General features: G+C 43.8%; 9 protein-coding genes across 9 annotated transcripts; 5 read left to right on the top strand and 4 right to left on the bottom strand.

Annotated features, from left to right (window-relative positions):
• Window positions 1-15: 15 nt before the first annotated feature.
• Window positions 16-1,302, bottom strand: O0I10_003299 (ribokinase; the record flags this gene model as incomplete). The annotated part of the gene is made up of 6 exons (XM_058483370.1): window positions 16-192; window positions 265-786; window positions 849-911; window positions 979-1,029; window positions 1,087-1,115; window positions 1,179-1,302. 6 exons carry the CDS (start codon window positions 1,300-1,302, stop codon window positions 16-18), a joined length of 966 nt encoding a protein of 321 aa, XP_058345989.1.
• A 605-nt stretch (window positions 1,303-1,907) lies between these two features.
• Window positions 1,908-3,141, top strand: O0I10_003298 (uncharacterized protein; the record flags this gene model as incomplete). Its single annotated transcript, XM_058483369.1, has 5 exons — window positions 1,908-2,019; window positions 2,093-2,165; window positions 2,226-2,449; window positions 2,527-2,843; window positions 2,899-3,141. The coding sequence occupies 5 exons, from the start codon at window positions 1,908-1,910 to the stop codon at window positions 3,139-3,141; spliced, it is 969 nt and encodes a 322-aa protein (XP_058345988.1).
• A 1,072-nt stretch (window positions 3,142-4,213) lies between these two features.
• O0I10_003297 (uncharacterized protein) lies at window positions 4,214-4,776 on the top strand (the record flags this gene model as incomplete). The annotated part of the gene is made up of 3 exons (XM_058483368.1): window positions 4,214-4,394; window positions 4,453-4,552; window positions 4,611-4,776. 3 exons carry the CDS (start codon window positions 4,214-4,216, stop codon window positions 4,774-4,776), a joined length of 447 nt encoding a protein of 148 aa, XP_058345987.1.
• Window positions 4,777-5,186: 410 nt separating this feature from the next.
• Window positions 5,187-5,498, bottom strand: O0I10_003296 (uncharacterized protein; the record flags this gene model as incomplete). The annotated part of the gene is made up of 2 exons (XM_058483367.1): window positions 5,187-5,333; window positions 5,418-5,498. 2 exons carry the CDS (start codon window positions 5,496-5,498, stop codon window positions 5,187-5,189), a joined length of 228 nt encoding a protein of 75 aa, XP_058345986.1.
• Window positions 5,499-5,997: 499 nt separating this feature from the next.
• On the top strand, window positions 5,998-7,000 carry O0I10_003295 (uncharacterized protein; the record flags this gene model as incomplete). Its single annotated transcript, XM_058483366.1, has 2 exons — window positions 5,998-6,036; window positions 6,116-7,000. 2 exons carry the CDS (start codon window positions 5,998-6,000, stop codon window positions 6,998-7,000), a joined length of 924 nt encoding a protein of 307 aa, XP_058345985.1.
• A 138-nt stretch (window positions 7,001-7,138) lies between these two features.
• On the bottom strand, window positions 7,139-8,539 carry O0I10_003294 (uncharacterized protein; the record flags this gene model as incomplete). Its single annotated transcript, XM_058483365.1, has 7 exons — window positions 7,139-7,172; window positions 7,234-7,312; window positions 7,377-7,457; window positions 7,517-7,689; window positions 7,746-7,842; window positions 7,912-7,969; window positions 8,051-8,539. The coding sequence occupies 7 exons, from the start codon at window positions 8,537-8,539 to the stop codon at window positions 7,139-7,141; spliced, it is 1,011 nt and encodes a 336-aa protein (XP_058345984.1).
• Window positions 8,540-14,739: 6,200 nt separating this feature from the next.
• Window positions 14,740-16,552, bottom strand: O0I10_003293 (acetyl-CoA hydrolase; the record flags this gene model as incomplete). Its single annotated transcript, XM_058483364.1, has 5 exons — window positions 14,740-15,412; window positions 15,469-15,719; window positions 15,789-16,048; window positions 16,108-16,391; window positions 16,449-16,552. 5 exons carry the CDS (start codon window positions 16,550-16,552, stop codon window positions 14,740-14,742), a joined length of 1,572 nt encoding a protein of 523 aa, XP_058345983.1.
• A 1,325-nt stretch (window positions 16,553-17,877) lies between these two features.
• Window positions 17,878-22,994, top strand: O0I10_003292 (uncharacterized protein; the record flags this gene model as incomplete). The annotated part of the gene is made up of 21 exons (XM_058483363.1): window positions 17,878-17,904; window positions 17,999-18,740; window positions 18,815-18,846; window positions 18,931-18,957; window positions 19,027-19,562; window positions 19,624-19,913; window positions 19,969-20,039; window positions 20,188-20,368; window positions 20,428-20,477; window positions 20,535-20,593; window positions 20,646-20,761; window positions 20,817-20,893; window positions 20,959-21,171; window positions 21,240-21,315; window positions 21,373-21,422; window positions 21,477-21,604; window positions 21,684-22,162; window positions 22,255-22,270; window positions 22,330-22,414; window positions 22,482-22,710; window positions 22,777-22,994. 21 exons carry the CDS (start codon window positions 17,878-17,880, stop codon window positions 22,992-22,994), a joined length of 3,702 nt encoding a protein of 1,233 aa, XP_058345982.1.
• A 401-nt stretch (window positions 22,995-23,395) lies between these two features.
• Window positions 23,396-26,947, top strand: O0I10_003291 (hydroxymethylglutaryl-CoA reductase (NADPH); the record flags this gene model as incomplete). The annotated part of the gene is made up of 6 exons (XM_058483362.1): window positions 23,396-24,115; window positions 24,190-24,301; window positions 24,370-24,463; window positions 24,527-24,839; window positions 24,904-25,110; window positions 25,166-26,947. The coding sequence occupies 6 exons, from the start codon at window positions 23,396-23,398 to the stop codon at window positions 26,945-26,947; spliced, it is 3,228 nt and encodes a 1,075-aa protein (XP_058345981.1).
• Window positions 26,948-27,185: the final 238 nt, after the last annotated feature.

The following is a 27,185-nucleotide window of genomic DNA, read 5'->3' as shown; positions in this document are numbered from 1 at the left end:
GGAATAAAAAACTAGCTACTGCTGTGGTTGGCTTTTGCGTGCTTGAACTTCATCCAAAGTAGGTACGGAGTCCATTGATCCCTCGCGTTCCACAGCTATGGATGCAGCAATATTAGCTTCCTCAAGAGCGTTGTTGACTCGTGTAAAGTAGTCCTCCTCCTGATTACGCACAAACGCCGCTAGGAAAAAGCCCTAAGCATCCTGTTTAGTATCCCATTTCCTGCTGTACTCCTTTTCTCCTTTACAACAAAAGGTCCGACTTACCACAAAAGTATCGCCAGCACCTGTTGTATCCTTGACCTTGACCTTTTGGCATGGGACAATAAAGTCCCGGATGCCACCTCCCGCTTTTTGGAATTTGGCCACCACACCTTGTGAACCAAGAGTGACAACGACACCTTGCATATTGGGAAAACGCTTCAACAATTCAGCAGCCAGATCGAGACCCTTTCCTTCAGCCTTTTCACCAGAGATTTGCTCATACAAGAAACGAGCCTCGGTTTCATTAACAATGAGAATGGCGACCTTGTCAAAAGGAAAGACATCAATGATACCAGGTGTCATGGGTGCTGGATTGAATAGAATAGAAAGACCACGTTCAGAAGCCACACGCATGATATCGCCTCCTGCACTGATTTCATTTTGCATCACAATCCAATCGCCAGGACCAAAGTTCTCGAGCACTTTGCTTGCATCTGTGGCGTTGTAACATTCATTGGTACCAGGGAAAAGCACAATACAATTTTCACCATCATTGCTCACTTGGATAAAAGCGCGACCATTGCCCTATCATCATCATTCACTTAATCCAATTCATCCTTGTTGCCCATTTCCCAAAAAGGACTTACCACAGTATCAGAGATTTGGCTATAGGTCATATCCACGCCACGTTCAGTCATATAATCCTTGATCTATCATGCACAATACATGATTAAGTGTTCCTCATTCCCCATTAATATCCTCTTCTTTCAGACTTACCCAGGAAGCGTCATGGCCAATGACACCAGCATGATAGACCTTTCCACCACCCTATTTACATCCCTTATTAGCTTTACACGATCTCGCTTGATCCATTTAATGATTTACCTTGGCCAACGATACGGATTGATTTGCACCTAAAATAGGTTGATAAGAATGCGGGGTATGGGGGAAACAGCAGCAAGTAAAGGACAACTCACCTTTGCCACCGGCGCGTTGAGAGAAGCCTGTAGCAGACAATGTCTCACCAGGTTCGACAATGTGAGGCACTGTGAAGGTCTGATCGAGGTTGAATGAACCGTAGTTGAGAATCTTGCCGCCCATTGGGTTGTAGAAAAGAAAAGAAAGAACAGGTGATGGATGTGTGTCTCTGGGGTTTCCCACCAAATCAAAGCTAAATGTCAAACACAGGGTCCGAAATACATTTTCCGCCACCTTCCACAGAAAAAGGCGGTATGTATACATTTCCCATCTACCCCGCCTCCTCTACAACCACCACATTACATGTATCTTTATCATAGCCGATACTATTATTGATCACCCACTCAAACATCTACGCATCGGCTTTATTTCGAGACGTCCTATGTTAGAGTTTACTGCGACAAATTCTTGTGCTACCATACACAGAACGTTGCTAGGCAACCATTTCGGCACCGGCACAATAAGTCCTTCCGGTACATAATCTACTTGCTCCCATATGGTAAGGAATCGTCATCCATATCCTAATCTACATGGATCGTCATTGCAAAGCCCCATGGGGCTCATACAGCATATGATCATGGATGCATAACGCGATGGAAAGTATATAAGCACCTCGACAACAACACATACTACTACAGCAAACTACACTAAAAGTCATTATAGCTTTTACTTTTGCATAATTATCACCGCTTCTCCGATCGAGTAACTCTTGTATTCAAACCACTACCATGAAGGCCGTTCTTGTTGAAAAAACCGATGATCGCTATCACCTCGCTTATAAGGACATACCAATCCCCACTCCCAAAGAAGGTCAAGTCGTCGTCAAAAATCACTTTATTGGTAAACCATTACTATCACCTTAACATGTACCAACAATGATAGCTGATGATGATGCTTCATGATCTATGTATAGGGGTCAACTTTTCAGACACGGTCTACGATCACCTTTTTGCAGCACCTCCACCTTATGTGCCTGGATGTGAAAGGTAAAGATGGGGTACCATGTATGGAAGGGATCTCGATCTCATTGTATGTCATATCTGCAGTGCTGGTGAAGTAACTGCCGTTGGTGCGAACGTTCATGATATCAAAGTGGGAGACCGTGTCGCTCACGTGAGCTTCACTGCTTACTCTGAATATTCAGCTTTGGACGCCAACCAAGTCGCAAAGATTCCCGACAATGTATCATACAAGGACGCTGCTGCTGCAAGTGCTCAAGCATTGACCGCATTGACATTGGTTCGTGATGCTCACCATGTGAAGAAAGGAGGTAGGTACTTTTTGAAATCAACAGGAAAGAGAAGAGAGCAAAACAACAAGGTTGTTAACAGCGTACATCCGTGATAGATTACATTCTTGTCTTAGCTGCTGCTGGTGGAGTGGGATTGATGCTTTGTCAAATGGGTCGATATCTTGGTGCCACTGTCATTGGTGTGGTGAGCTCATCCGAAAAGGCTGATCTTGCAAGAGAATATGGTGCGGATCATGTGATCAACTCAACCAAAGAAGATGTTGCTGCAAAGGTGAAGGAAATCACCAATGGCTTGGGTTGCCATGCTGTGTTCGATGCTATCGGTAAAGCAACGTTTGAAACATCCTGGGAATGTGTACGACGAAATGGCACCTTCGTTTCCTATGGCTTTGCATCGGGTGACACTGATCCAGTAAGGGGAACATCCTTCTTCATGATGATATTGAATATTGATTGTTGTATCCTAGCTACCCCTTATGCGATTAGCTGAAAAGAACGTGACTATAAACCGGCCAGCACTATACCAACATCTCGTCACCCGAGAGGAAAGAGAAAGATGGTGGGGCGAATTGTTTGATCTCCTTGGCAACGGTCACATCAAAGCACACATTTACAAGACATACGACCTGAAGGATGCAGCTCTGGCACATGCGGATATCACAAGTCGTAAAACCACAGGCAAACTTCTCCTCAAACCTTCTGAAGACTAGACTATTTTTTGACGTGTAGTAATAAAAATCTTCTTCCTATGTATGAGATCATCCCTTGTAATCTAAACAACCTTTGCTCATAAGGAAAGGTTAACATTCATGATGACAATGAATGTAAGCACTTGTCTTTCGGGTATTAGTACGTAGCTCATCCAATAAAGTTATAGCTTTGCAGCCACACCATCATCTTGTACACCGCCCTGGTGGCGAGGATTATTCTTAATCTCAGCAATCAACCTGCACGTTTGCAGAAATTGGAGAATACAAGGATTGTAAATCTGAGTTGCACATACATACATACGCATGCATCAGCGCACTTGGCAAGGCACAAACATGAGCATCGGTGGAAGCTTACATTCATCATTGAATAACAGACACAAAGAAAACGTGGCTCTTTTCTTATATTTATTGTATGCCTTGTATGGTAGTATTCCAGCACAGCGCAAATAAAAGAAGGGTACATGTATGCTATTGGAATGAGGGTGGCGTAGTGTAAGCACCGAATTATCCGGTAGTGCTACAACGCCGTGCGGTTAATGAGCCATATTGGAAGATGATTTATATATTTGCATGTAAACAATCAACAGCGTGGTTGTATAAATTCTCTCTCCTTATCCCTTTGTTTTGTGATACTCGGGTCCCAGTAATGTGTATGCATTGATGCACGGGCTACAGCAATGGTGGTGGTCTTGCCGCGCTGTTATTGTCCACACGATACCAAGAGAAAGCGGGGGGAAGCAAGGGTCTAGTGAATGTATGGCATAGTACCGTTAAACTTGTTTTCAGGCACAAATGATTTTGTATGGAGATCAAGCACGAGGGCGGAAAGTCAAGGTGCTGTGGTACATTTCCTTGTTGTAGCATGTTGTATTTTTGGAGACATTCAATTTGACTTGTGCCACCACCTTATTTATTTGACTGGATTAAAAGAAGCGCGGTTTTCCCTGGATGCAATTGCCTGGAACCCGATCAACAAGCAGCACTCAACACACCTCTTTCCCACTTTCCGCTCGTTTTTCCTCCATCACCTCTCCCCCTTTTTCTTTGCTGCACGCTCTTTATCGATTCAACCATGCAATTGTCCAAAGCCTTCCTCTTGTCAGCCGTCCTTGTCCTTGCCCTTATCCAAACCGCTTATGCTAGTGTGTACTCGCAATTGCACTTTATGAAGGTCATCGAGCCCAAGGATGGTCAAGACATTAGAGCTGGTGAAAAGCTCAGAGTTAAATACTCCATGCAACCTCTTATTGATGGTAAATGTCATGATTTATTTATGTACTAGCATGCATTAATCCACTACTGCTAAAATAGAGCAAACCGCTATGGGCAGAGCATTGAAGTTGGATATCAACTTCCATCGCAGAACCGGTAACCAAAAGCAACAACAAATCGGTGCCATCCACAAGAGCTGGTGAGTGTGGTGTTGTATGCTGATCGTATCCAATGTACTCATCGATGGATTGCTGTAGCCCTGTCACTGCCAAGAACGACAAGTACGTTGTCCACACCAAGGAATGGACCATCCCCAAGAACACCAAGCCCGGATCTTACGCTGTTGACTTTGTCGAACTTGTCCAATTCAGACGCACTCAAATCACCGCCACCGAGACCATCAAGGTCAACGTTGTCGATTAGATAACCCAGCGATATCATCAATAACCAAATCCCCCAAACTTCCTCCGTTGTTGTAGTTGTTGTTGTTGTTATTGTGCTCTTCCACCTCTTTTGAAAAAAGGAGATACACGATCGCACATACACACATACACACACACACACATAAACACAATATCCCAACGTATAATACATACATTTCCATTGTACTTTTTTCCACCAAATCAAATAATCTGTTGCATTGCAATGCGTTCGAACCAATGAAAGTTGTATGTATATTGGACATTGTAACATTGGATTCATCTAGCGTAAACAAAACTCTTCATGTCGAGAGAGCTTTATATATCATGAATTGTTTGCGTGATGGTTGCATGATGGATGTGTGTTGTTGTTGTTGTAATACGTCTTCTTTTTAGGCATGTCCGGTAGCGAGTTTACTGGCTCTTGCTAGCCTCGAGCTTGGCGTAGAAAGCATCACGACGTTGGACTTGGGGAAGATGGTACAAGTTCCACCAACCGGCACCAGCGATGCCACCGAGAGTCAAAGCGATGGTGAGATCCTTCAAGAACAACTTGCGGAACTTGCCAGTAATGGGAGCAATCATGATTGTCAAAAGTGTAAGTGAGAGAGAGGGGAGAGACGAAAAAGAGCAAAACAAATTTACCTCGACCAGGGATGACGCGAACTTGATTCCTCCACAACTCCGCACCTTTGCTCCTGTTGTTGCTGTGTAATAGTCAATCATGAAGATGATGATGACTTCGAAGGATGATGATAGCAATGTGCGCATTGCATAGTGATCAAGGCAATGCGTTTATAATAAATGGCATGTCATTCATTGATTAAAAGTAAAAGAAACGGGCCCATGATGACTCTTTAATCCATAAAAAAAGGATGTCGTAGGAGATGATTATATGCTTTACACTTTAAAAGACATGGTTGAGATGAAACTACATGCTATTCTTTATAATTCAAATGGCTACTATTGGCGTCTAGGAATGTCCATATGCTATTTAAGATGGTGGGGGAACAAGATGTACTTGCTGTAGTAGGGTCAGCCTGCTATTCACAGTCACCTGATTGACAAAATAGGAGAGAGAGGTTGTCAATGGGGTAATCCTCCTCTTTTTGTTCCTAGGTAGAAATCACATCATCCATGCCATCGATTCATGCATCCATCGACTCACCTATCCATCCATCCATGATAGGTTCTTTAAAAGTCCTCGAACAGCATATCAATCAGCATGTCGAAGCGAGAATCCAAGGAATTGTACTTTGAAAAGGCAAGTAGCTATACGAGACAATACATGGTAATACATGGCATGCATGCTAACATGGCCTCGTTTTCTTCATCAATAATAGCTCAAGAACTATCTTGATAGCTACAAGACCGTCTTCGTTGTCAACGTTGACAATGTCGGCTCCAACCAAATGCACCAAATTCGTCACTCTCTTCGTGGTGAAGCTGTTGTCCTTATGGGTAAGAACACCATGGTCCGCCGTGCTATGAAGGGCTTCATCCAAGAGCGTCCTGAACTTGAGAAGCTTCTTGTTCACGTCCGTGGCAACGTTGGTTTCGTCTTCACCAATGGCGACTTGAAGGAAATCCGTGAAAAGATTCTTGAGAACCGTGTTGCTGCTCCTGCTCGTGCTGGTGCTTATGCTCCCAAGGATGTCTTCGTTCCTGCTGGTAACACTGGTATGGAACCCGGCAAGACCTCTTTCTTCCAAGCTCTTGGTATCCCTACCAAGATTTCTCGTGGTACCATTGAAATCGTTAGCGATGTCAAGGTCGTCACTGCTGGTGAACGTGTTGGTGCTTCCGAAGCCTCTTTGCTTAACATGTTGAACATCTCTCCCTTCACCTATGGTATGAGCATCACTCAAGTCTTCGATGATGGCACCGTCTTCTCTCCCGAAGTCTTGGATGTTGAGGAATCCACCCTTGTTGCCAACTTGGTTGCTGTTCTCCGTGATGTTGCTTCCATCTCTTTGGCTGTTGGTTACCCCACTGCTGCCGCTGTTCCCCACTCCATCATCAACGGCTACAAGAACTTGCTCGCCGTCTCCGTTGCTTCCGACTACACTTTCGAAGGCTCTGAGAAGATTAAGGAATTCTTGGAGAACCCCGATGCCTTCGTTGTTGCTGCCGCTCCCGCTGCTGGTGGTGAAGAGAAGAAGGAAGAAGCTAAGGAAGAAGAGCCTGAGGAATCTGATGAGGATATGGGCTTCGGTCTTTTCGATTAAACTCGTTAATTACTCTTGGTTTCCCATCATCACGTAATAAAAGCCATTGGATTGGTTTTGTACAAAGTATTATAATTGCTCTGTTGTTATGGAAGGATAGGGGATATTTACGATTACATGATTACATTAGAGGAGTGGCTATAAACAAAGACCAGTGTTCATGTCAAGATAGCTACATTCAATCAACATGTTAATCGCGTGAATGATCACCTCGTATAGACAAATCTACTCACCTTAAATGATCAATGACACTGGTGAAAGGAACAATGGAGTTGCTGCAATCATCAGTCTCAATGCCATTTGGACATACGCCTATTCAATGTATCATGCAATGAGTATTCCACATGCAGCGTTTCCTAGCAACACTAGTACTTACGCAACGAGCTGTCTTTCATAATCCAAAACTCTTCGCCGGCGTGAAGGAAACCAAAAGCACCAGGTGGAAGATGAGGTACGACTATACATACATACATTAGTAGGCGTCAGGGTGTAGACATGTCGTCGCAAGGTACTTACTGTCACGCTCATTGACAAGACGTTGGTATGGAATCTTGGTGCCAATCACGTACTTTGCAAATGCTGGTGTACCTACACGAGGTTGCCCTTGCGTATAGATTTCAATGTTGTGGTGGCCATGGTGATAAAGGTCAAGGGCACAAAGAACGGCTGTTGCACCACCCAACGAATGCCTACAATGACACACAATTAGTCACGTGCCATCCATGTTCTGTTTTCAAGTGTTTACCCAGTGACGACGATCTTGTATCCTGGATGATTATCAAGCTGTTTCTTGACCTCGGCTACAAGTTGATCTTGAACCTCGTTATAGCTATCAAGGAATCCTATGTAATAAACGACCATCATGTTGAGCATTGATTTAATGACATGGCACGTGATTAGCACCTACATACCTTTGTGTACTTTGGCTCCGTCAACAGGTGGATAATCCACTGGTACAAAGACAATATCCTTTGAAAAAGACGCAATGAATACGATGATGAGTAAAGGTTGACGAGCCAAGCATCATGCTTGTTGTAGGGGTTAACTTACTGCAATGGCGTTGCGAATTGAGTTTGTACCACGAAAAGCAATATAGATGGTCTTCTCCTTTTTGCCAACAGCAACCATGACGTTTGTATCAGTGATTAGCGTGCTAAAAGTCTTGGTGATCTCCAAGTTTGATGTGACATCGCAGTGAGGGCAACTCCAACGACCACCAGGGATCACATTTCTGCAATAGGCATTGGCTGACAACGCTGTGTAAAATGTATGTGTCTTGATCTCACTCTCGCTTGCCGTACGATAATCTTGTTTGGATGATGAGAGCGCTGATACGCTGTTTTCTTCGGGATACATGGTACAATTTTCACAATAGCCTTGGATGACGCTTACACCTTCAGGCAAAGGACCATTCATTTTCAGAGGGTATTGTTCAGGGACATAGCTCTTGTCGCGTGCATCAATTTGCACCGGCACACCCGATACACCATACGTGCAGATGGATACAACGAGTAATGATACTACTGAATAAAAACGCATCGTTTGTCAAGAACACAGCAGCTTTTGCCGACATGGATTAGAGCTACCTTTTTATAGAGGTAGGAACGAATGATGGTGATCGGTCCCTTTTTCACATCAGCTTCCGCTTTGCCCCCAACTCTCTCGCTCTCGCCCTCAAGATATCTCAACATCCCGTTCTCGCGAACCAACGAGAGTCATTATCTTCAAAAGTGGGTGTAACAAAGGAAAAATAAAGATCTCTCTTGTGCGTGGGGAAAATGCAGGATATGCACCACGCTCATGCTAATGTGCATAGTAATTGCTCTTTTTTGGTCAATGGTTTACTATTCATTGCTGCTCCACATTGTTGTCTGACATAATCTGTGATACATCAAACGTGCATGCATCACGAAGCACGATTAAGTAATGAAGGAAATATAAACATTCCATTGACAATGGCCAAGTGAAACCATGCTATGAATCCTGGGGTCGGTATAACCACTATATAGGAAAGCGTGCCTATATTAGAATTCAGGTACCAGCAAGAAATTATGGATCGTGCAACAACGAGATCACAGGGATTCACAAGTACGACAGCGACCGATCGACATGTGAAATTAATATGGCTGTCATGGAAACCAAGGAATGTTGCCACACAGGCGTTGTTACTATTCATGCTTCTTTCACATCAAAAATCCTAGTCTTACATTGTTCATCATGCGCATACACGATGCAATACCCGGATTGGTAAAAGAGTAATTTACGTGATGAGAACAACAACAGCAGTGGATAATATTAGACAACGTGTTGTTGTATACATAGCGTAGTTGCATGATCCTTAACTTTGGGTGATTGAGACGGGGAATGTAACGCGCAGCAACAATATGCACTATACAAAGCGGAGATGATCCCATTCTTACTCAAAGAAGTGCCTCCGCACGTTTTTCGTAGAGTTTGCTGTACTTTATTCTTCGTCGTTCCCAAATCTATACATAAGCTCAAGCGAAAACGATTATCCCCTTATAGCTGTGATCTGATTTTGTTACTATTATTGACCAGCAGTCAAATTGCTCGCATCTATGATGAAGGATGTATACATCAATCCATCGGGAAGTCTTTCGAGACGCCCCAACATGTATCATCATACATCTCCAGAGAGGATAAAAGTGGCGAACATTACACCCGCGGTAGAATGAGCTTTATTGGGTAATAAACCAAACCATTGTCTAATGATCTATGCAGCACAAAGCACAAAACACAAAGAATCCATCTGCTTTATTAGCTTTGCTTTTGAATTATCCCGCATTCATGTGTACAATGCGGGGGGAAGAGCTGCCACGAATGGAGCAACGTGCTGGTTTGTACTACACACATCTAGTGGCTGTAGATTGTCCTTTTTGATCTAGCGATTATGCAAAGTACAGGTGCATGAAAACAAAGAAATGAGTTGGATCACATTTTGCTATAGACGATTCCTTTTATTTACATGTGCCTATTATCTATTATGATGACGATGGTGTGAAGTGAATGGGCTCATGGTAATCCTAGCGAGGGATTTAACTTGGCGCTCAGTGTAGATGGCTCACTGGAGATATTGAATTTGGGGACCGCAATTTCACGACTTGATACAAACGCTTCATCCTCCTTTCCTCTTATCCCCTTCACGACATCTCCATCAAGGTAATGCTCTTGTTGATTGTGAGGTTTTATTATAGCTCTGATATGTATTCATAGGCAGGTGATTGTAGCCATGGTGATATCGTCGCTCTTCTTGTTCGTCGTTATGCCGCACCTCCACGCTTGGTGCAACAGGTACATTCAAAGTCCCAATGTAGCAGAAGAGCTTGTTCTATTGACGTGTTTCTCGTATAGACAACGAGGCTGATCTCAAAGACGTTGGCTGGTTTGGCGTTTTGTTTCGGCTCAACTATACTACACCATGGTTTTCGGTTTCCAGTAACCAACAACAACGGGTCTTTGTGTATATGGAAAAGGCAAGTACAATGAAACAAACAATGAAAAGAGATGTTTTATTGTGTGTGTGCTAATAATGAATTGAATAGGTTTCTTTGGTCAGGCAATGCAACTTGGGGCATCATCATCATCTCTTTGGGTTCAAGTCCCAGCCTGTATCAAGTGGTCGCTGCGTCGCTCTGCACTAGCCAAGTGTGCTGGAAAAGCTTCTTGGAACGCGTCCAGGGCTCTATAGGCCTGCGTTTGAGTTGATGGGTCGATGACGATGGGTTGTTGGAAGAGCATGGTCACCGTGTTGAGGTAAAAGGGGATTTGCAACAGCTTGTGAATGTGTTGACATCAGTGCAAACCAACACCCACTTCTCGTGATAGGCTCGTTCTTTCCCTTGAGGATTTCGTTTCATGAGGTGGGAAATGATTGGGAGGATTGGATTGGGGATCATTCTTTCTTTGGGGAGGAGGAATGAGGACAACTATGAGCCTGGACTCTACGTAAGCGATGTCCTTCCTTGCCATGGATCGAACTGGCCTTGCATGATTCGTGCAGTGCCTTCTCAAGAACAAGGGATCGCCCAACGTTGCTCGTATGGTGGTGATTTGGTTTGTGAATTCCTTCTGATTTGCTTTCATCCTTAGAGAGGATCGCCTAGCGGTATACCCAATCGTCATCATTCCCGGTATCAGATGGTCTAACTTGCCTGCTTTCTTATTTATAGAGACGACAATTACGATGACAACGACATTCACAACGATGACGATTACGATGATAACGACACCGAGATCCAAAAGGAAGCCTGCAGGATCCCATTCTCTTCAACTTGTGTGATTTTGGCATTTGCGACGAGGAGATTGACGCCTGCTGACGAGTACGAGTACGAGTACGAATGATGATGGACGACGACTACGAGGATGGTGGTAGCAATGTAGCAAAATAGCTAGATGAAATAAAGCATTGTTTATTTATTACACGCTTGGACTTTGCTAGCTTGTGGATTACATACTATTGCTTCGAAGATGGAATAATAAAGGTGGTCATGCAAGAAGTATATGGCTTTCATGATACAATAAGGAGGAGTGGGAATTGGGATGACCTTGAGAAAAGAAAAAAGTGACGTGATCCCTGCATTGAGTTACAGGATGAGTGATCGATCAAATATGTATACGTATCTTTTTACATACACAAATTGATTTGTGCAGCTCGACCTTCTCCTACATGCAAATGTGGTATACACATACCTTGAAACACCTTCATGGTTGGATGCTGTTTACTTACGTACCTTCACAAAAGGCAATCATCATCATCATCCATTTGTGCAGCAACCTGTCAAGGACGTATTTGTGTAACCATCGCGTGGCATTTCACTCAGCTCTTCATCTTTCCGTTAATGCAGCCGACACCATCCACCAGGAGAAAGCAACTCCACCACGCTTACAGCTATGCAAAACATAAAGGTGCCTGTATCTCTAAACTTTACAATCAAACGTGGGTTCTTTACGAGGACAAACCTGCTCGGCTTGGCCAACTGCACCTTGGGTGCAAGTTTCACGATCAAGCTTGCCAATCCCAGATTTCGCAATGTCACCACCAGCCAAACTGGATCTGGGGGTCGACCTCTTCGACGACGACGACCAAAAAATATTTTTTGGGCTAGTTGCGACATTGAATGCGAAACTTTTACACAAGGTGCTGTTGACCAAGCCGAGCCCATTGCTCTAATAAAAACCCCACGTTTCATTGTAAAGTTTGGAGATACAGGCACCTTTATGTTTGTAAGCGTGATGCTATATGACAAGTGGTCTTTGTTCATTGTGAAGTAGCTGGACCCTGGAAGAGCAAAAGATGGAGAGGGACGTGTTTGTGTAACATTACTATCTTGCATGACTAGAAGGATTGATGGATTATACTTTATGGCTATCAACAATAGTCCATATATTACGCGCTATCAGCCATTTCCTCACAATCAGCGTTGTTGCAAAATCCACTGCATGTGAATGATTCTCCTGCTCCAGCCGAGCATTCCTATCATTTAAGTTTCTTGATCCGAGCCGATTTGGCTGAGCTACGCCCAAACAGTGAATCTATAAATTCTTGAAAGACAGACCCTGCGAATGTCTCCGTCTTTCAAACTTTTGGACGCTCTCGTTCCAAATTTTCAAATGAAGCGTGAGGTTTTTATTTGAGAAAAGTGGATCAGCATGCTCGGAGCACCATCCTGACCAATTTGCAAGTTGGAAGTGGGCAACTTCGGGGCGGTAGGCCGTTCACTCTTTTGTTCCCGGCATCCACCATTTGGGCCGCCCCGCATTTTAGATCTTCACCATGAAGTCTGCGGCTTTAAATGAATGATGTTGGTCAGCATGTCCAAGAGCACATTGCGTGAAAGTTTCAGGTTCGAGAGGGGCAATCACAATCTATCAAGGATTGGATGTACAGTGTTCATGCATTTATACAAGAGGTATCCGACCAATTTAATTCCACTTGTTCCAATCCCAGCCTCTTCACTCTTCCTCCCATTCGCAACTGTTGGCCCCATTCAAGTATACAACTACCACCTGCAAACGATTGTCTTGCTTCAACCCATCATGTCAATCCTACACTTGTCTTGATCCGATTGTCTTTGGCTGAATGGCAAGTCCATGGCGTGTGCACCTCACTAAAACACACGAGTCTCTTGACACAACACACGCTTTTGTACTCTCATCTACCACGACCAAACGTAACAGCATTCATTCCAGCAGTTGCTATTCGCTCCATTGTCTCAAACAGCGTTCACAACTTTCTCATTCTACTACAACACACGCTCTTGCACGCTCCTCTGCCACAACCAAACGTAACAGCAGTTGCTATTAACAAGGTGTTTACTCCATTGTCTCATGTTACTTGCGGCCTTTCTACGTATACAGCATATAGCCATCATATAGAAGCAGCTTTATTTACGTGTAACAATTTCCTTCAATACATACACCTTCTTATGGATATGAATCTGGTTATTGGTTTGATGCATGGGATGGAAGGATTTGGGTATATTGACAAGGTTGGTTCCCATCGCCACGTGATGTCTAGTTTGGATGATACCACGTCAACCTTCGACTACTGCACCGCAATGCAAGCAATCTTCACCTTGTTGAGCTGCGAAAGAAATAGAGCAAGCACGTGAGTAATCATCACACGAATGGAAAAGGAAGCATATCAGCAGCAATCACAGGGGGTGCTTTCTTTCAACTTCTTGGGTTTGCAATGGTTATGGATAGAGGAATGCAATGATGGGGAAGCCTGGAGCGTTGCTATGGTTACGCGTTGTCAGCAAGGAGGATGGATCACGTAAATACGGCTGAGGATGCTGATGGATGGGACGGCATTGACGAAAGGTGTTTATTGTACAGCCATGGATCAATTGAAGTACTCGTGTCAATGCATGCAGCAGCTACTTTACAATCATGGATCAAGGATGTTTATGACCGCAGCAACCAAATACAGTGACACAATGACACCCGGTGACTCTTTGTGATCCCTCCGTACGTATTCACAACTTGCAATACTACTCCTTCATCATATTCACTTGATACACGTCCACACTATCATATCGTATTCATCGACCATTTCATTGAATGAAGATTGGATTCAGCATCATATTTGGGGCATCGCACTATCAGCTCATATGTGCATGGTCATGCAGTTGGTTTCGGGAAAGGTGAGGGGATTTATCAGTGTTGATTTTCCATCACTTCGGCTCATGCTCCAAGATGTTCGACCCATCATGACAACGATTCCCCTGCCCAATCGCTATAAACAAGACTGTTGTCACCAACACTATCATACGCCCTTTCTTTCTACTTGTATTCATATCATCATCAATGGCCTTTGGTAAGTCTCAAGGAGATACATATTAGTCATTTATGTGATTCCCAAAAATGAGGATACTCATGCATTCATCTATGATGCAGCAAGTAATTTTCTTATTGGTGCTCGTGTGACATATGAAAGTGGACTTTAATATTTATAAAGGACGTCGAGTATACTAGAAAAGCGATGTTAAATAAAACGGTGGTGCTTGGGACCTGGTAGTAAACAACGTTATTGCTGTTGGATCATATGCTGTAAAATGATCAGCAGTAATGAAACCATTATATTTACTGTTGTGTTTGCTTTTGAGTTCTACTATAATATATACATATGGTTCTAGGGAAAGAGGAAGAAAACGAGATGCATCATGGTTGTTTGGGTAATAGGGTGATTGTTTGTGGTGTGAGGAGATGAAGGGATTTTACCAAGAGTCGATCTTCATGGTACCATTCTCCATCAAGTTGGTATGCATCTTGAAGGCCTTGTCAAGCATGTGAGGTTGGTGACCACGGCCAGCTGCAAGGCAGCGCTTAGTGGCAAAGTCAAAGTAGTCCTTGAGGAGAGGTTTGTAATCAGGATGAGCGCACTTGTCAATGATAACTTGGGCACGATCACGAGGGCAAAGACCGCGCAAATCGGCCAGGCCTTGTTCAGTGACAATGATATCCAAGTCGTGTTCGGTTTGGTCAACGTGGGTAGCGAAGGGCACAATGCAAGAGATACCAGTAGGATCCTTCTTGGAAGGACGAGCGGAAGGTGTATGCATGATTGACAACTTGGAGTTTCTCAAAAAGTCGGCTGAACCACCCAAGCCATTCAACATACCGGAACCGCACACCATTGTCGAATTGGCATGTGCATAAATGTCCACTTCAACGGGGGTGTTCATGGCAATACAACCAAGGCGACGAATGATTTCGGGTGAATTGGATACTTGCTGAGAACGCAACAAGAGACGATCCTTGTACTTTTCCCAGTTGTTGTAGAAGCGATCAAATCCTTCAGGCGAGAAACGAATGGATGTGGCACTTGCAAACTTGAGCTTGTCCGAGTCAAAGAATTCAAGGAAAGTATCCTGCAACACTTCTGTAAAGCTATTTTATATATTGTAAGCATATGTAACATGGGAATGGAGCATGATGGTACGTACACAGTGACATCCTTGAAAGGAGACTTGGCCAATCCACCAATGACAGCATTGGCAATGTTACCAATGCCCGATTGCAAGGGAAGCAAGTTATCAGGAAGACGACCCATCTTGACCTCATGGCTCAAAAAGTCGATCAAGTGACCAGCAATGGCTTCAGAGTTGGCATCAGCAGGGGTGTTGGGACCAGTGTTATCAGGGCGATCACTTTCGATAATGGCGACAATCTTGTCTTGATCGATGGGAATAGCCGTCTGTGCGACAATCAAAACGTGGTCAATTGGTATGTTTCACAAGATAAGGTTGGCGTCTCATGTACTTACCGAACCGATTCTATCTTCAACGCTCATGATCAAGTAAGGCTTACGGTTTGGTGGCTTGCTGCCCATGGTCAAGTCATGGAGACCTTCGAAGGATGGAATACGAGTGTTGACTTCAATAATGACCTTATCAGCCATTTGGAGCAATTCAGGGGTGGCACCAACAGAGGCACCAGGCACAATGGCACCATCTTCAGTAATGGCAGTAGCTTCAACAATGACCACGTCAAGCTTGTTGTTGGGTTTATCCTTGGTATAGTAACCTATTTCCATTCATGTCAGCCCCATTGTCTTTATCTTATAATGGTTTTCCTTTCATTACCATAGAGCAAATCCTGGGGGAACATGGACAAGTGCTTATCGGCGAAACGAATACGGCCTTCATTGATACCCTTCTTGATGTTCTTGCCAACTTGATGAGGATAGCGACGATCAATCATGTCAAGGGTAGCCCAACGGTCCTCAGTTTCAGCACCAGTGGAGGCACCAACGAAAAGGTTGAATTTCATCTTGCCTTGAAGGTTGTTCTTTTCAACATGATCGGCGAGGGCAGTGGGAATCATCTTGGGGTAACCAACACCAGTAAAGCCGGACCAGCCGAGGTACCTATGCATCTTTTGTCAACAAAACTTTGTGGATATAAACAAACATGCAACAACATACTGGCCGTTTTGGAAAAGGGGAAGAGTCTCTTCAGCCTTCACCACCTTGTTGAGCAATTGGGGGCGACGAACACGAGACTTAAGAGCAGCACTGACAGATGCCATTATGATTGTATTAAGAGAAGGAAAAGGGTGATAAATAAAAAGAATCTACGATTGAAAAGATGATGGAAGGGTGGAATGGGTTTATATAGATCAATTGCAAACAAAAGCGGAGCCACATTTACGTAGTCTTAGAAACGGAAGCATCATTTAAACGTATATCCGGCATCATGTTTGTGGGTTGTAGATTCAGGTCCACACCTCTGTTCCTCAATAAATCGCTTGTTTCGCACATATACAACCATGGGAGTTCCTTTAAATGCTTTAGCGATTGTATCGCTTAATCATAATCAAACATGACATTCCTGATGATCATTCTACTGTTTGCCAATTTGAGAAATGGCATTCAAGCTAGGAGGCATCCATGCATTATGACGTGATACGACGCATATCTTCTTTCACCGAACCTATTTGGTGTCTTCAAAATGCATCATTTTTATCATTTACCCCATGGGGTTTGTATAATGAGCTCCAAATGAAACAAGGCTCGATGGTGAAGAAGACTAACTATTATGCCGGCTAAAACTTGAGGAGGCGGAGTTGGTTTCACTGACATTTTTGGCAGGCGGACGCACTTGCATGGAAAACCGAACAAGCGATGGCGGTGCCAAAACGTACAGCCGAAGTTGTGCTGGTACTGTCTCAATCCCGGGTTAATTAAGGGCAAACGTAACAAGACCCCAGCCCTAAAGGATAAATAAATAGGGTCGTCAATTGTCACTTATGTATGCGTAATGCATGTTTGAAGAAGCCATATTGCACTCAAACCCATATTAGATCTATATGCATAAGATCAAGAATGGGCTTGTTTTTACTGAAGCTCCTTTAAAAAAGCCCACTTGGTGCCTCTATTTATAATGTTGATGAATGTTGTTGGATCCAACCAACTTAAATTGGGATCGACCCAGTAATTGGGGATAAGTGATGTTATGGTCAACGATGCTGTCATAGCACATGATGATGGTAGTAAAAGATCGCTGGATATCCTATATATAGAGAGTGCATATGGCATCTTGATGATATGTCATAGTTGTTACTATTGCCCTTACCCCGCATTCCAAATTTGGGATGTTGTGTTTGAAGTCAGCCTCTAATGCCGCTGCACGAGACGTGGTCCGTGACCCCTTTGAGTGGTTTCCCGGTCAACCCAACCTGGTAAAAGTAGTTGTGATGGGAAGCAATAACGATAGTAAATGATCAAATGTAATGTAATGGAAACAACAAAGGGTTTATTGATAAACATTGACAGTGCCTGAAAGTGATTCATGTTGTGAGATAGGGTCATCATCAATCAATCATGTGATGGGGGGATCGAAGGGAAACATGCAATGTCACCCGTCTACTGCGAGTACTGGGTCACCAAGATAACGAGATATGAGAGTAAAAAGGGTTGATTTGTTATAGCGACATGCTTTTCTTCTTGTACCGATGATGGTTACTCAAAGACAGCAACGGAAGCGTGTTTATGGGACCCGCTCCACCACAGCTGTAAACGCTTCCCATTTCGAGCAGTATTGTTTTGATGAACACATACAATCATCCACCACCACCGCACTTTTGGTTCCTTCTCTTCCACCCTTTCATTATCGTTTATGGCATCCAATGTCCAACCCTATCGCAGACAACCTCGACTACTTTACTCAACAGCAGGAAACCAGTGCCTCGTCAAATAAACCGTTTAATCAACATGAATATCATCTTTCGTTGAGACACCACCACCATACTCGATTGCAACAAGGCGATTCCATTTCTTCTCCCTCTTCTCCCAATGAAGCAATGCAAGATTACTCGCCATTCGCATTCCGTCGACCCGATCCCTCGTTATGGCATTCGTTCGTACGTCGCATGTCTGGTGTGGTTCCTTTTCCTTCCACTATGCCTGAGCAAGACGACGATGATGATAACATAGCACCAGCACCCTATTCAGAATACACATCCCCATTTGGCACAGCAGCACAATATCGACCACCACCCATGCTAGGAGAGGATGATAACCTGCCATCCATGGAAGAGGTTGTCAACGAAGGGATTCGTGCAGCAACATCGGCAGAACTCAAAGAGAACTACTTTGAACACCCTTTCGAGTCTGATACAAGTGCCCCTGGATCAGCAGAACTTCCGCCTACAGCACCATGGGACACTCGACCTATCAATGAAGGAGTCGCTGATGCATTCGAAAAGTACGATGAAGGCAAGCTTTTTTATTATGAAGATGGTGGATTGTGACAAGAGGCAGCTGATTAATCCATGACATACACATAACAGAATTGCTTACCAATTGGAAGCATACACCATCTGTAAGTATTGGATATGGATGATATGGCAGGAGGAGGATGAAACTCATAATGGCCCCCGTTTCATACTTGGAAAATCGCATCTAGCATGAGAATCTGGCACAACATCTCAAGGTAAAGGAGAACAGAGTGGGCTATTGTGATAGAGCATTGTACTCATTTCCTTTGATCACGTGAACATAGATATCGCTCAAGGAACCTGATTTGGATCCAAAGAAGGAGGCTGATAAGGAATCGGACAAGGACAGACGCAGTATGCATCGCATTGACCTGCAATATGGTGAAATCAAGTGGACAGTGGTGCGCTCCAATGTGGATTTCTATTACCTTGATATGCGAATTGGCATGTCCAACAAGTTTCGAGGCGGCTCATTTGGCAATAGTCAAGATGTACGACCCCCTTTCCCAGCTGGTGTACGTGTGGTGGCTAATCGTACATTGGCATCGATGATGCTCAAGGAAAACGACAAAGAAGAGGAGCTACTCAAACGTAGAAGCGAGCTTGAGCAATATCTACGCGAATTAGTACGGCGATCCAAGGCGGAATTTCATCATGAGCTATCCGAGTTCCTCGAGATCAGTGATATCAGCATTGTCAGGGATATGGGATGGAAAGGAAAAGAAGGCTTTTTTGAGTATCGAGAGGTGCCCACTTCGGCCCTGGTGCATAAGATTCGGCGTACCAATTGGACAAAGCAATGGATTATCATACGAGACTCGTAAGCTTTTTTCGGTGACAAGGATCTTGAAAGCATGTAAACTAAACCATTCATGTATTAGATACATTGCCTTTTGCAAGGATGTCCATTCAAGGGTGCCCACTGATGTACTCTTTTTTGATACGGCGCTCAAAGTCAATCAGGATTTTGGATTTGCACGCATCCACAATTATCACGTGAGCTTATCCAATGCCACACGTCGTCTTGAATTCAAAGGAAAGGCAGCCGAGGGATTATACGAAAGCTTGAAAAAGGTTCGAAGTGAAAGCCCGTGGGTATCAGGACATCGATACAAATCATTTGCACCCATGCGGCTTAACGTCAAGGCGAGGTGGTTCGTGGATGGCCATGGTATGTCTTTATGGCATTTTCGTTTCAAGACACTCATTGAATTACCTTCTTGTAGAATACTTTGAAGCTGTCGCTGATGCAATATTGTCCGCCAAATCAGAGATATACATTGAGGATTGGTGGTTGGTAAGGATAACCTTGCATGTGATTATTACAGCTACGCATATCTAATCTGCCCTACATTATTATGCTTCTCCAAAACAAGACCCCACAATTGGTACGTTCAAAGATGTATGATCGGTGATGATGGATTGACATTTGATGTACCCTGTAGTACTTACGGCGACCTCCCAAAGGGAACGAAGAATATCGAATCGATCGAATACTCAAGAGAAAGGCTGAATTGGATGGCGTCAAAATCTACATTGTTATATACCGAAGCATGGCAGTAGCATTACCACTCGATTCCCAACACACGAAGAATTGGATGCAAAACGTCCACCCAAACATCATTGGTAAGCTAGCCATAACATCAGCTGGTAGAGTTACATCACTCAAACCTTCTTTCTATTAGTATTGCGACATTCGAATATAGCAACATCACCATTTTGGGCACATCATGAGGTATGATAGTGAGTCCTAGTATACATCTATTAGCTGTCTAACTTGCACATCATATAGAAAATTCTTGTCATTGATAGCCGACTTGCATTTATTGGCGGGCTTGATCTTTGTTTTGGGTAATGTGCTCATGTACACGTTGATGGTCTCTTCTCACACCTTGATATTTAGTCGCTACGACACGCATTCACATGACCTCACTGACTATCTTGCTGGAGACGAACGCAACCCTGAAATCTTTCCTGGCCAAGACTATTCCAATCCTCGAGTAAAGGATTTCACCAAAGGTAAAAGCGAATCAAGTGGATCGTTGGGAAAAAGATTTATTGATAGGATATCTAGTGAGCCGTTATGATATGGAAACCATCGATAAACGTTTGACACCAAGAATGCCATGGCATGATATACATGTGGGGATGGTAAGTGGTTTACTGTAAAAGAGGGAGTTGAATGCTAGCATCGTTATTCATGCTTATCTACCTAGGTTGGTCAACCAGCCAGGGACATTGCACGGCATTTTATCCAGCGATGGAACTTTATAAAGTCAACAACTCGAGCTCGAGATCGTGCGGAAGTGCCTTACCTGATGCCAAAGGGTGAATATGTGTCATCTCGAGATGAGAAAAAGTTCCGAGGCACTTGTCGGGTTCAAATTGTGCGCAGCAGTGCTGAATGGAGTTTAGGGATTCCACGTGAAGTAAGTATTCTTTGGTGTGTACGATACAAGCGTTGTGTATAGCCCACTTACTTGGCATTTCGTATTAGCATTCCATCTACACCGCCTACATGGAGTGTATCTCAAAGGCCAAACATTTTATATACATTGAGAACCAATTCTTCAGTGAGTACTATTTTGTATTTGCCAATGATTTCTATGCTAACAGACATCTTCTGGTAGTTACTGCTACTGATTCAGAGGACAAGCAAATTAAAAACATGATTGGCGAGGTATGATTGGAAAAAGTGAGGATGAGGTTTGGATGCCAATTGTTTTCATGATAGGCGTTGGTGAATCGGATTGAACGTGCATACCGAGAAAAGGAGAAGTTTCGAGTGATTGTGGTGATACCATCAGCCCCTGGATTTGAAGGTGATTTTGCAAGTCCTGACAGGCGATCCATGGCTTTGAGGTAACCCATTTAAAGTTAGCGTGCATTATACAAGAGCCAAGCATGCTAAAGAAAAACAACCTTGTTGTGCATTATCTAGGTCGGTCGCTCACTACCAGTACATGTCGATTTCACGAGGTAGCCGATCCGTGCTTGGCAGATTACACCAAAAGAATATCCCAGCAGAAGAGTACATCGGCTTTTACAGCTTGCGCAACTGGGGTCGTATCAAACAACCTGAACAAAGTCCCCCTGGCAGTAATATCAAAGACGACTCTCCTTTGGGTTCCATTGCTACGGTTGTAGGGGGTGAAAGCAGCAATAACAACAACAACATTGGAGGAGGAGGAGGAGGAGGTTTTCTTGGAAGATCCAATAGTGGCAAACAAAATCGCAAAAGATCACGGCATAAGAATGGCACCAATGGTGGATCCGAAGAGCAGGTGCGACGTAGCCGACAAGACTCTCTCAAAAATCGTAGCCAGTATCCAGATGACCGAATGGATTATGTCACTGAACAAGTCTACATACATTCCAAGCTTATGATTGTGGATGACAAGACCGTTATTTGTGGATCGGGTATGTGATGATATACATTTGCGCTTGCATGAATCCACAGCAATAGATTACTAACAAGGTCATGTGTTGATCTCTTCCCCCTATTTTGCTAGCCAACATCAATGACCGGTAAGTACAATGAAAACAATGACTTTATAATGAATGGAAACCCCTCATTATCAAATAAGCTCTCAATTAGGCAATCGTGATTCTGAGATAGCCACTGTCATTGAAGATACGGACCTTGTACCATCGCGGATGAACGGGGTACCAGTAAGTGTTGTTGCAAGGTTCATGGTAATTTATTTCAAGCAACTCAATTATGGTACTTTGCATTTAGTATAAGGCATCAAGGTTTGCATTAACGCTACGAATGAACCTATTCAAGGAGCATCTTGGTATAGATGACAATAGTGCATCCGTGCAGCTATCCAAAGAAGAGCAATGGAAGATCAACTTGGTCATGGATCCCTTGGATGATACCTTTTTCCATGAGGTGTGGAATAGGACAGCAAAGGAGAACACCGATATATATCACCATATCTTTCGCTGTGTGCCGGATGATACAGGTAGGTAATTGATAATGGCAGCGGATGTTTTTCCTAGAGCTGAGTATGATCATTTTCTGTTAATAGTGCCCACGTTTGAAGTGCATCGACGTTTTGTACCCGATCCCAATCGTATACCAGCAGGACATATTGCTGATCCGGCAAATTGGCCAGAGAAAAGGATATTGGATGAATTGAACAAGATTAGAGGTCATTTGGTGACATTCCCTACCGAATACCTGTGTCGTGACAATATGCTTGCCAGTATTGTACAAGAAGCCGTTCCTCCTGCAGTGTTTACTTAGAGATGTAAATATGAATGATTAAAGAGCAGCTACGTGTGATATCCATGATGCATGCAAGGAAAAACAAGAATGATAATGGTGATGGTGGATGATGGTGGGTGTCTACCCAAATTAGAATGGAGACCAATTTTAGCTATTTCTTTGTCTTGCTTGCTTGCATATCCTTTCCTTTTTCTCTTTTTCCTTTTCTTTTGCATTTAATTAAGTGGATTCAAGGTGTGTGTGTGATCGTGTGGTTTAAGATGAGCGTATATATATAACTCATGATTGCACAGGGGCTTTACCAATTCGAGACCGTTGTTCAAGTACTGAGCAGTCAGCAGCAGCCGCATTAAGGTTTCATCTTTTCAACGACCTGTCAATCCTCTTTCTCCCTTTCTCTCGCAACGACTTCCACCAACATGACACGAATGGGCGCTTTGGCATTGCGTTCATTGCCAGCCCTGTTGGGTAATGGCATCCATCGAGGTGTCATGGTGTCTATACGCAATCCAATTGAAATGGTGGTCGCTATTCTTTTATTGGCGTCATTCAGCTACTTCACACTCTACAACCTTGCTCGCACTTTTGATATCCTTTCCGGCACCAGCAATACCCGGCGACGCTTATTATACCCGGCTACAATTGTGTATCCAGCATCATCATCAAGGGCATTGAATCATAGCAACGACTCGCTTGAAAACGCGCTTCGAATCCACCTTATACAAATTGCCGTATCTGATCCATCACACAATTCAACGACCATGGCCGATTTGAACCATGCCATTATGCATCAAGTTACAGTACCAGATGACAGCCATGCAACGCGACTCCAATTCTCGTACTCCCAAGATTTGTGTTACCAGCCATCTGGCAGCAACGGTTGCTCCGAACTCTCAGCATTAACAACAACTACAAAGCGGGACAATGACGATGACACCATGGTGACACTGTGGTATGCCCTTGATGGAACTAGCTTGTTTCGTCGCGACCTTGTTCGACAATGGACGCACAAGATTCAACAATTGCCACCCATTGGTAACCTTGTGTCTCAACAAAGCCAGGAGAAAAAAGAGAATGTCTTGGCTTGGGCCTTTATTATTACCCGAAACGTGGTGCTTCGTATCAACGAGCTTATTGAGGTAGGTGTTTATTTGTTCATGGAGTCTTTTAAATCCCTTTTTACTACACGTAATGACTAAATCGATCATATTAGATGGCCGATAATGTCGATATTATGGTGATACTTGTAGGGTATCTTATGATGGTATTCACCTTTGGATCATTGTATATCAACATGCGGAGAATGGGATCACGGTACACGCTAGGTAACACGATCTTGATGTCCCTTTTTACTCCTTCTCTTGGTGATACTCAAACTTTCTTTTCTGTACAGCCACCGCTGTCATTGCCAATGGCCTCTTTGCATTCATGCTTGCCCTCCTGTCGGTTCATGTATTAGATGTAGAACCTTCTCCTGTTGTCTTGGCGTAAGTCTCTTTGTGAAACTACAAACTCCATCCATCAACAACTAACTAGTTTTTCTTACACAGCGAAGCAGTTCCATTTCTAGTGGTGACCATTGGATTTGAACGGCCCTACAAGCTTACCAAGCGTGTTATGGAATTCAGCAGAGAAAAGCCCTTGACAAGACAAGATGTACAGCACACCATTCTCCGAGCAGTGGATACGGTTGCCTCGCCTATTGCACGCGATTGTAGTATCGAGATCATTGTGCTTGCCTTGGGTGCCAAGTCTGGAATTACAGGCTTACGTGAATTTTGTTTCCTATCGGCCATGCTACTCGCTTTCGATTTGGTGATGCTGTTTACATGGTACATTGCTGTATTGACACTCAAGCTTGAGGTTGGTTGTATTGTTGATCAAACAACAAATAAAAACGCTAAACTCTCTTCTTTTTCATATGTAGTTGAGGAGGATACGTGAGATTAGTGGAGAAAAGGCATCATCATCAGGCACCACCAGCAGCACCACAAGTGAAATGAGCTTCATTCGTCGTACAATGGTTATGGCTTTGAGCGATGATACCAATGCTGGAACAGAAACGTCTCGAGATTTTGGTCTGCAGCAGCAGAAATCGGATGGTTCGGTTATTGGACGCCTTAAACTTATTATGGTTAGTGTCCAAAAGTGACAGCAATGCCGAGTTTATGTTGATCATTTTGCTTTAGATTGTGGTATTTGTGGCCATGCATGTGTTTGAATTTTGCACAGCCTTTCAATCTGGACCACGAGTGGATGTAAATGATGAACCTGTGACACATGTACTTTCCCAGCTTCAAGGATTGCACAAGGCTTCCGATGCGTCATCACGTCCCCTGGTTGTCGAGGTGGCACCACCATTGCTATTCCAAGTCCCATCTTCTCGATTGCTATTAGCCAATGGCTGGATACCAGAATCCATCATTCAGTCATTGGACACCTTATCTGATATTTACGCTGTTTATATTCAGCACCCGGTGATCAGCCAGTGGCTAGCGCTCGGATTGCTTGTGTCATTGTTCCTCAATACGTACCTTTTCAACGTTGCTAAACAGCCCAAGCAACTTGCACCAGAACAACAATCCAACGCCGATAAGCAGCATCATCATCATTCATCCACTAGAACCAGCTCGCCACCCTATCATCATATTACAAAGCGATCGATCGATGAATCCCAAAGACTACTCAAGACGACTCCTGATACCCTTGACGATGAGGAGGTGATTCGACTTGTACAGGCAAATAAATTGGCACCCTATTCTCTTGAAAAGGCGTTGAGGAATTTTGAACGTGCGGCATCCATACGACGATGTTTGATATCGCGTGCATCAACGACAAAGACATTGGAAAGCAGCATACTACCACTCAAAGGCTATGACTATGAAAAAGTATTTGGTGCTTGTTGCGAGAACGTGATTGGATACATGCCGCTTCCGGTTGGTGTTGCTGGTCCACTAAGGATTGATGGCAATGATATCCACATCCCCATGGCAACGACTGAAGGTTGTTTGGTTGCGTCGACTGCACGAGGCTGCAAGGCTATAAACAAAGGTAGCGGAGCAAGGACCATTGTAACAGCGGATGGAATGAGTCGAGGACCCTGTTTAAGTTTTCCCAATATCATACAAGCGGGAGAATGCAAACATTGGATCGAGAACGAGGGTAATTTTATTCTAACGGAGGCCTTCAACTCGACATCTCGATTTGCACGTTTACGTCAACTCAAAGTGACATTGGCTGGCAAGCTCATTTACGTGCGGTTTACAACAACGACTGGGGATGCGATGGGAATGAACATGATATCCAAAGGATGTGAAAAAGCCCTCAGCGTGCTTGGTGAGCACTTTGGCGACATGCAAATCGTATCGTTGTCAGGCAACTATTGCACCGATAAAAAACCAGCAGCTATCAATTGGATCGAAGGACGTGGTAAATCGGTTGTTGCAGAAGCTGTGATCCCGGGATCAGTGGTTGAGAAGGTGCTCAAAACAACCGTGGGTGCGATTGTGGAACTCAACATCAGCAAGAATCTAGTGGGCTCGGCTATGGCTGGTTCCGTGGGTGGTTTTAATGCACATGCTGCCAACATCCTTACAGCCATCTACCTTGCATCGGGCCAAGACCCTGCACAAAATGTCGAAAGCAGTAATTGTATTACACTTATGGACGCTGTCAACGATGGGAAAGATTTACATATCACTTGTACGATGCCTAGCATTGAAGTGGGCACGGTGGGTGGTGGCACAATGCTTCCGCCTCAGCAGGCGATCCTTGATATGCTCGGTGTTCGAGGTCCTCATCCGACTATTCCAGGCAACAATGCTCGCTATCTTGCACGTATCGTTTGTGCTGCAGTTATGGCTGGTGAATTATCTCTATGTGCTGCTTTGGCAGCGGGTGATCTTGTCAAGGCACATATGGCACATAATCGTGCTAGCAATAGTACTCCTCCTTCTTGTATCAAATCTTGATTTCATTATACGCAATACCTTTGATCTATAAAGTGTTTATATTCCTTAATAAACAAGTTCTACCCCGTCCCGAGTCTGGATCCGTTACTTTGTTGACATTGTTCTTCTTGTCCAACAGTGAACAAGAAAATAGTTCACGTTTCACCATCTGAGTCCTCTTTATACACTGTGCTTTGATAAAGGCACATTTTGAAGCACACAGGGGGGGTGTCATACTTTTGGTCACAACAAAGATGCA

This window comes from Lichtheimia ornata (assembly GCF_029851405.1).
Source record: "Lichtheimia ornata isolate CBS 291.66 chromosome Unknown scaffold00010, whole genome shotgun sequence".
Lineage (NCBI taxonomy): Eukaryota > Fungi > Mucoromycota > Mucoromycetes > Mucorales > Lichtheimiaceae > Lichtheimia > Lichtheimia ornata.
The sequence above is the reverse complement of the archived record's forward strand: the minus strand, read 5'-3'. Positions and strand labels throughout refer to the sequence as shown.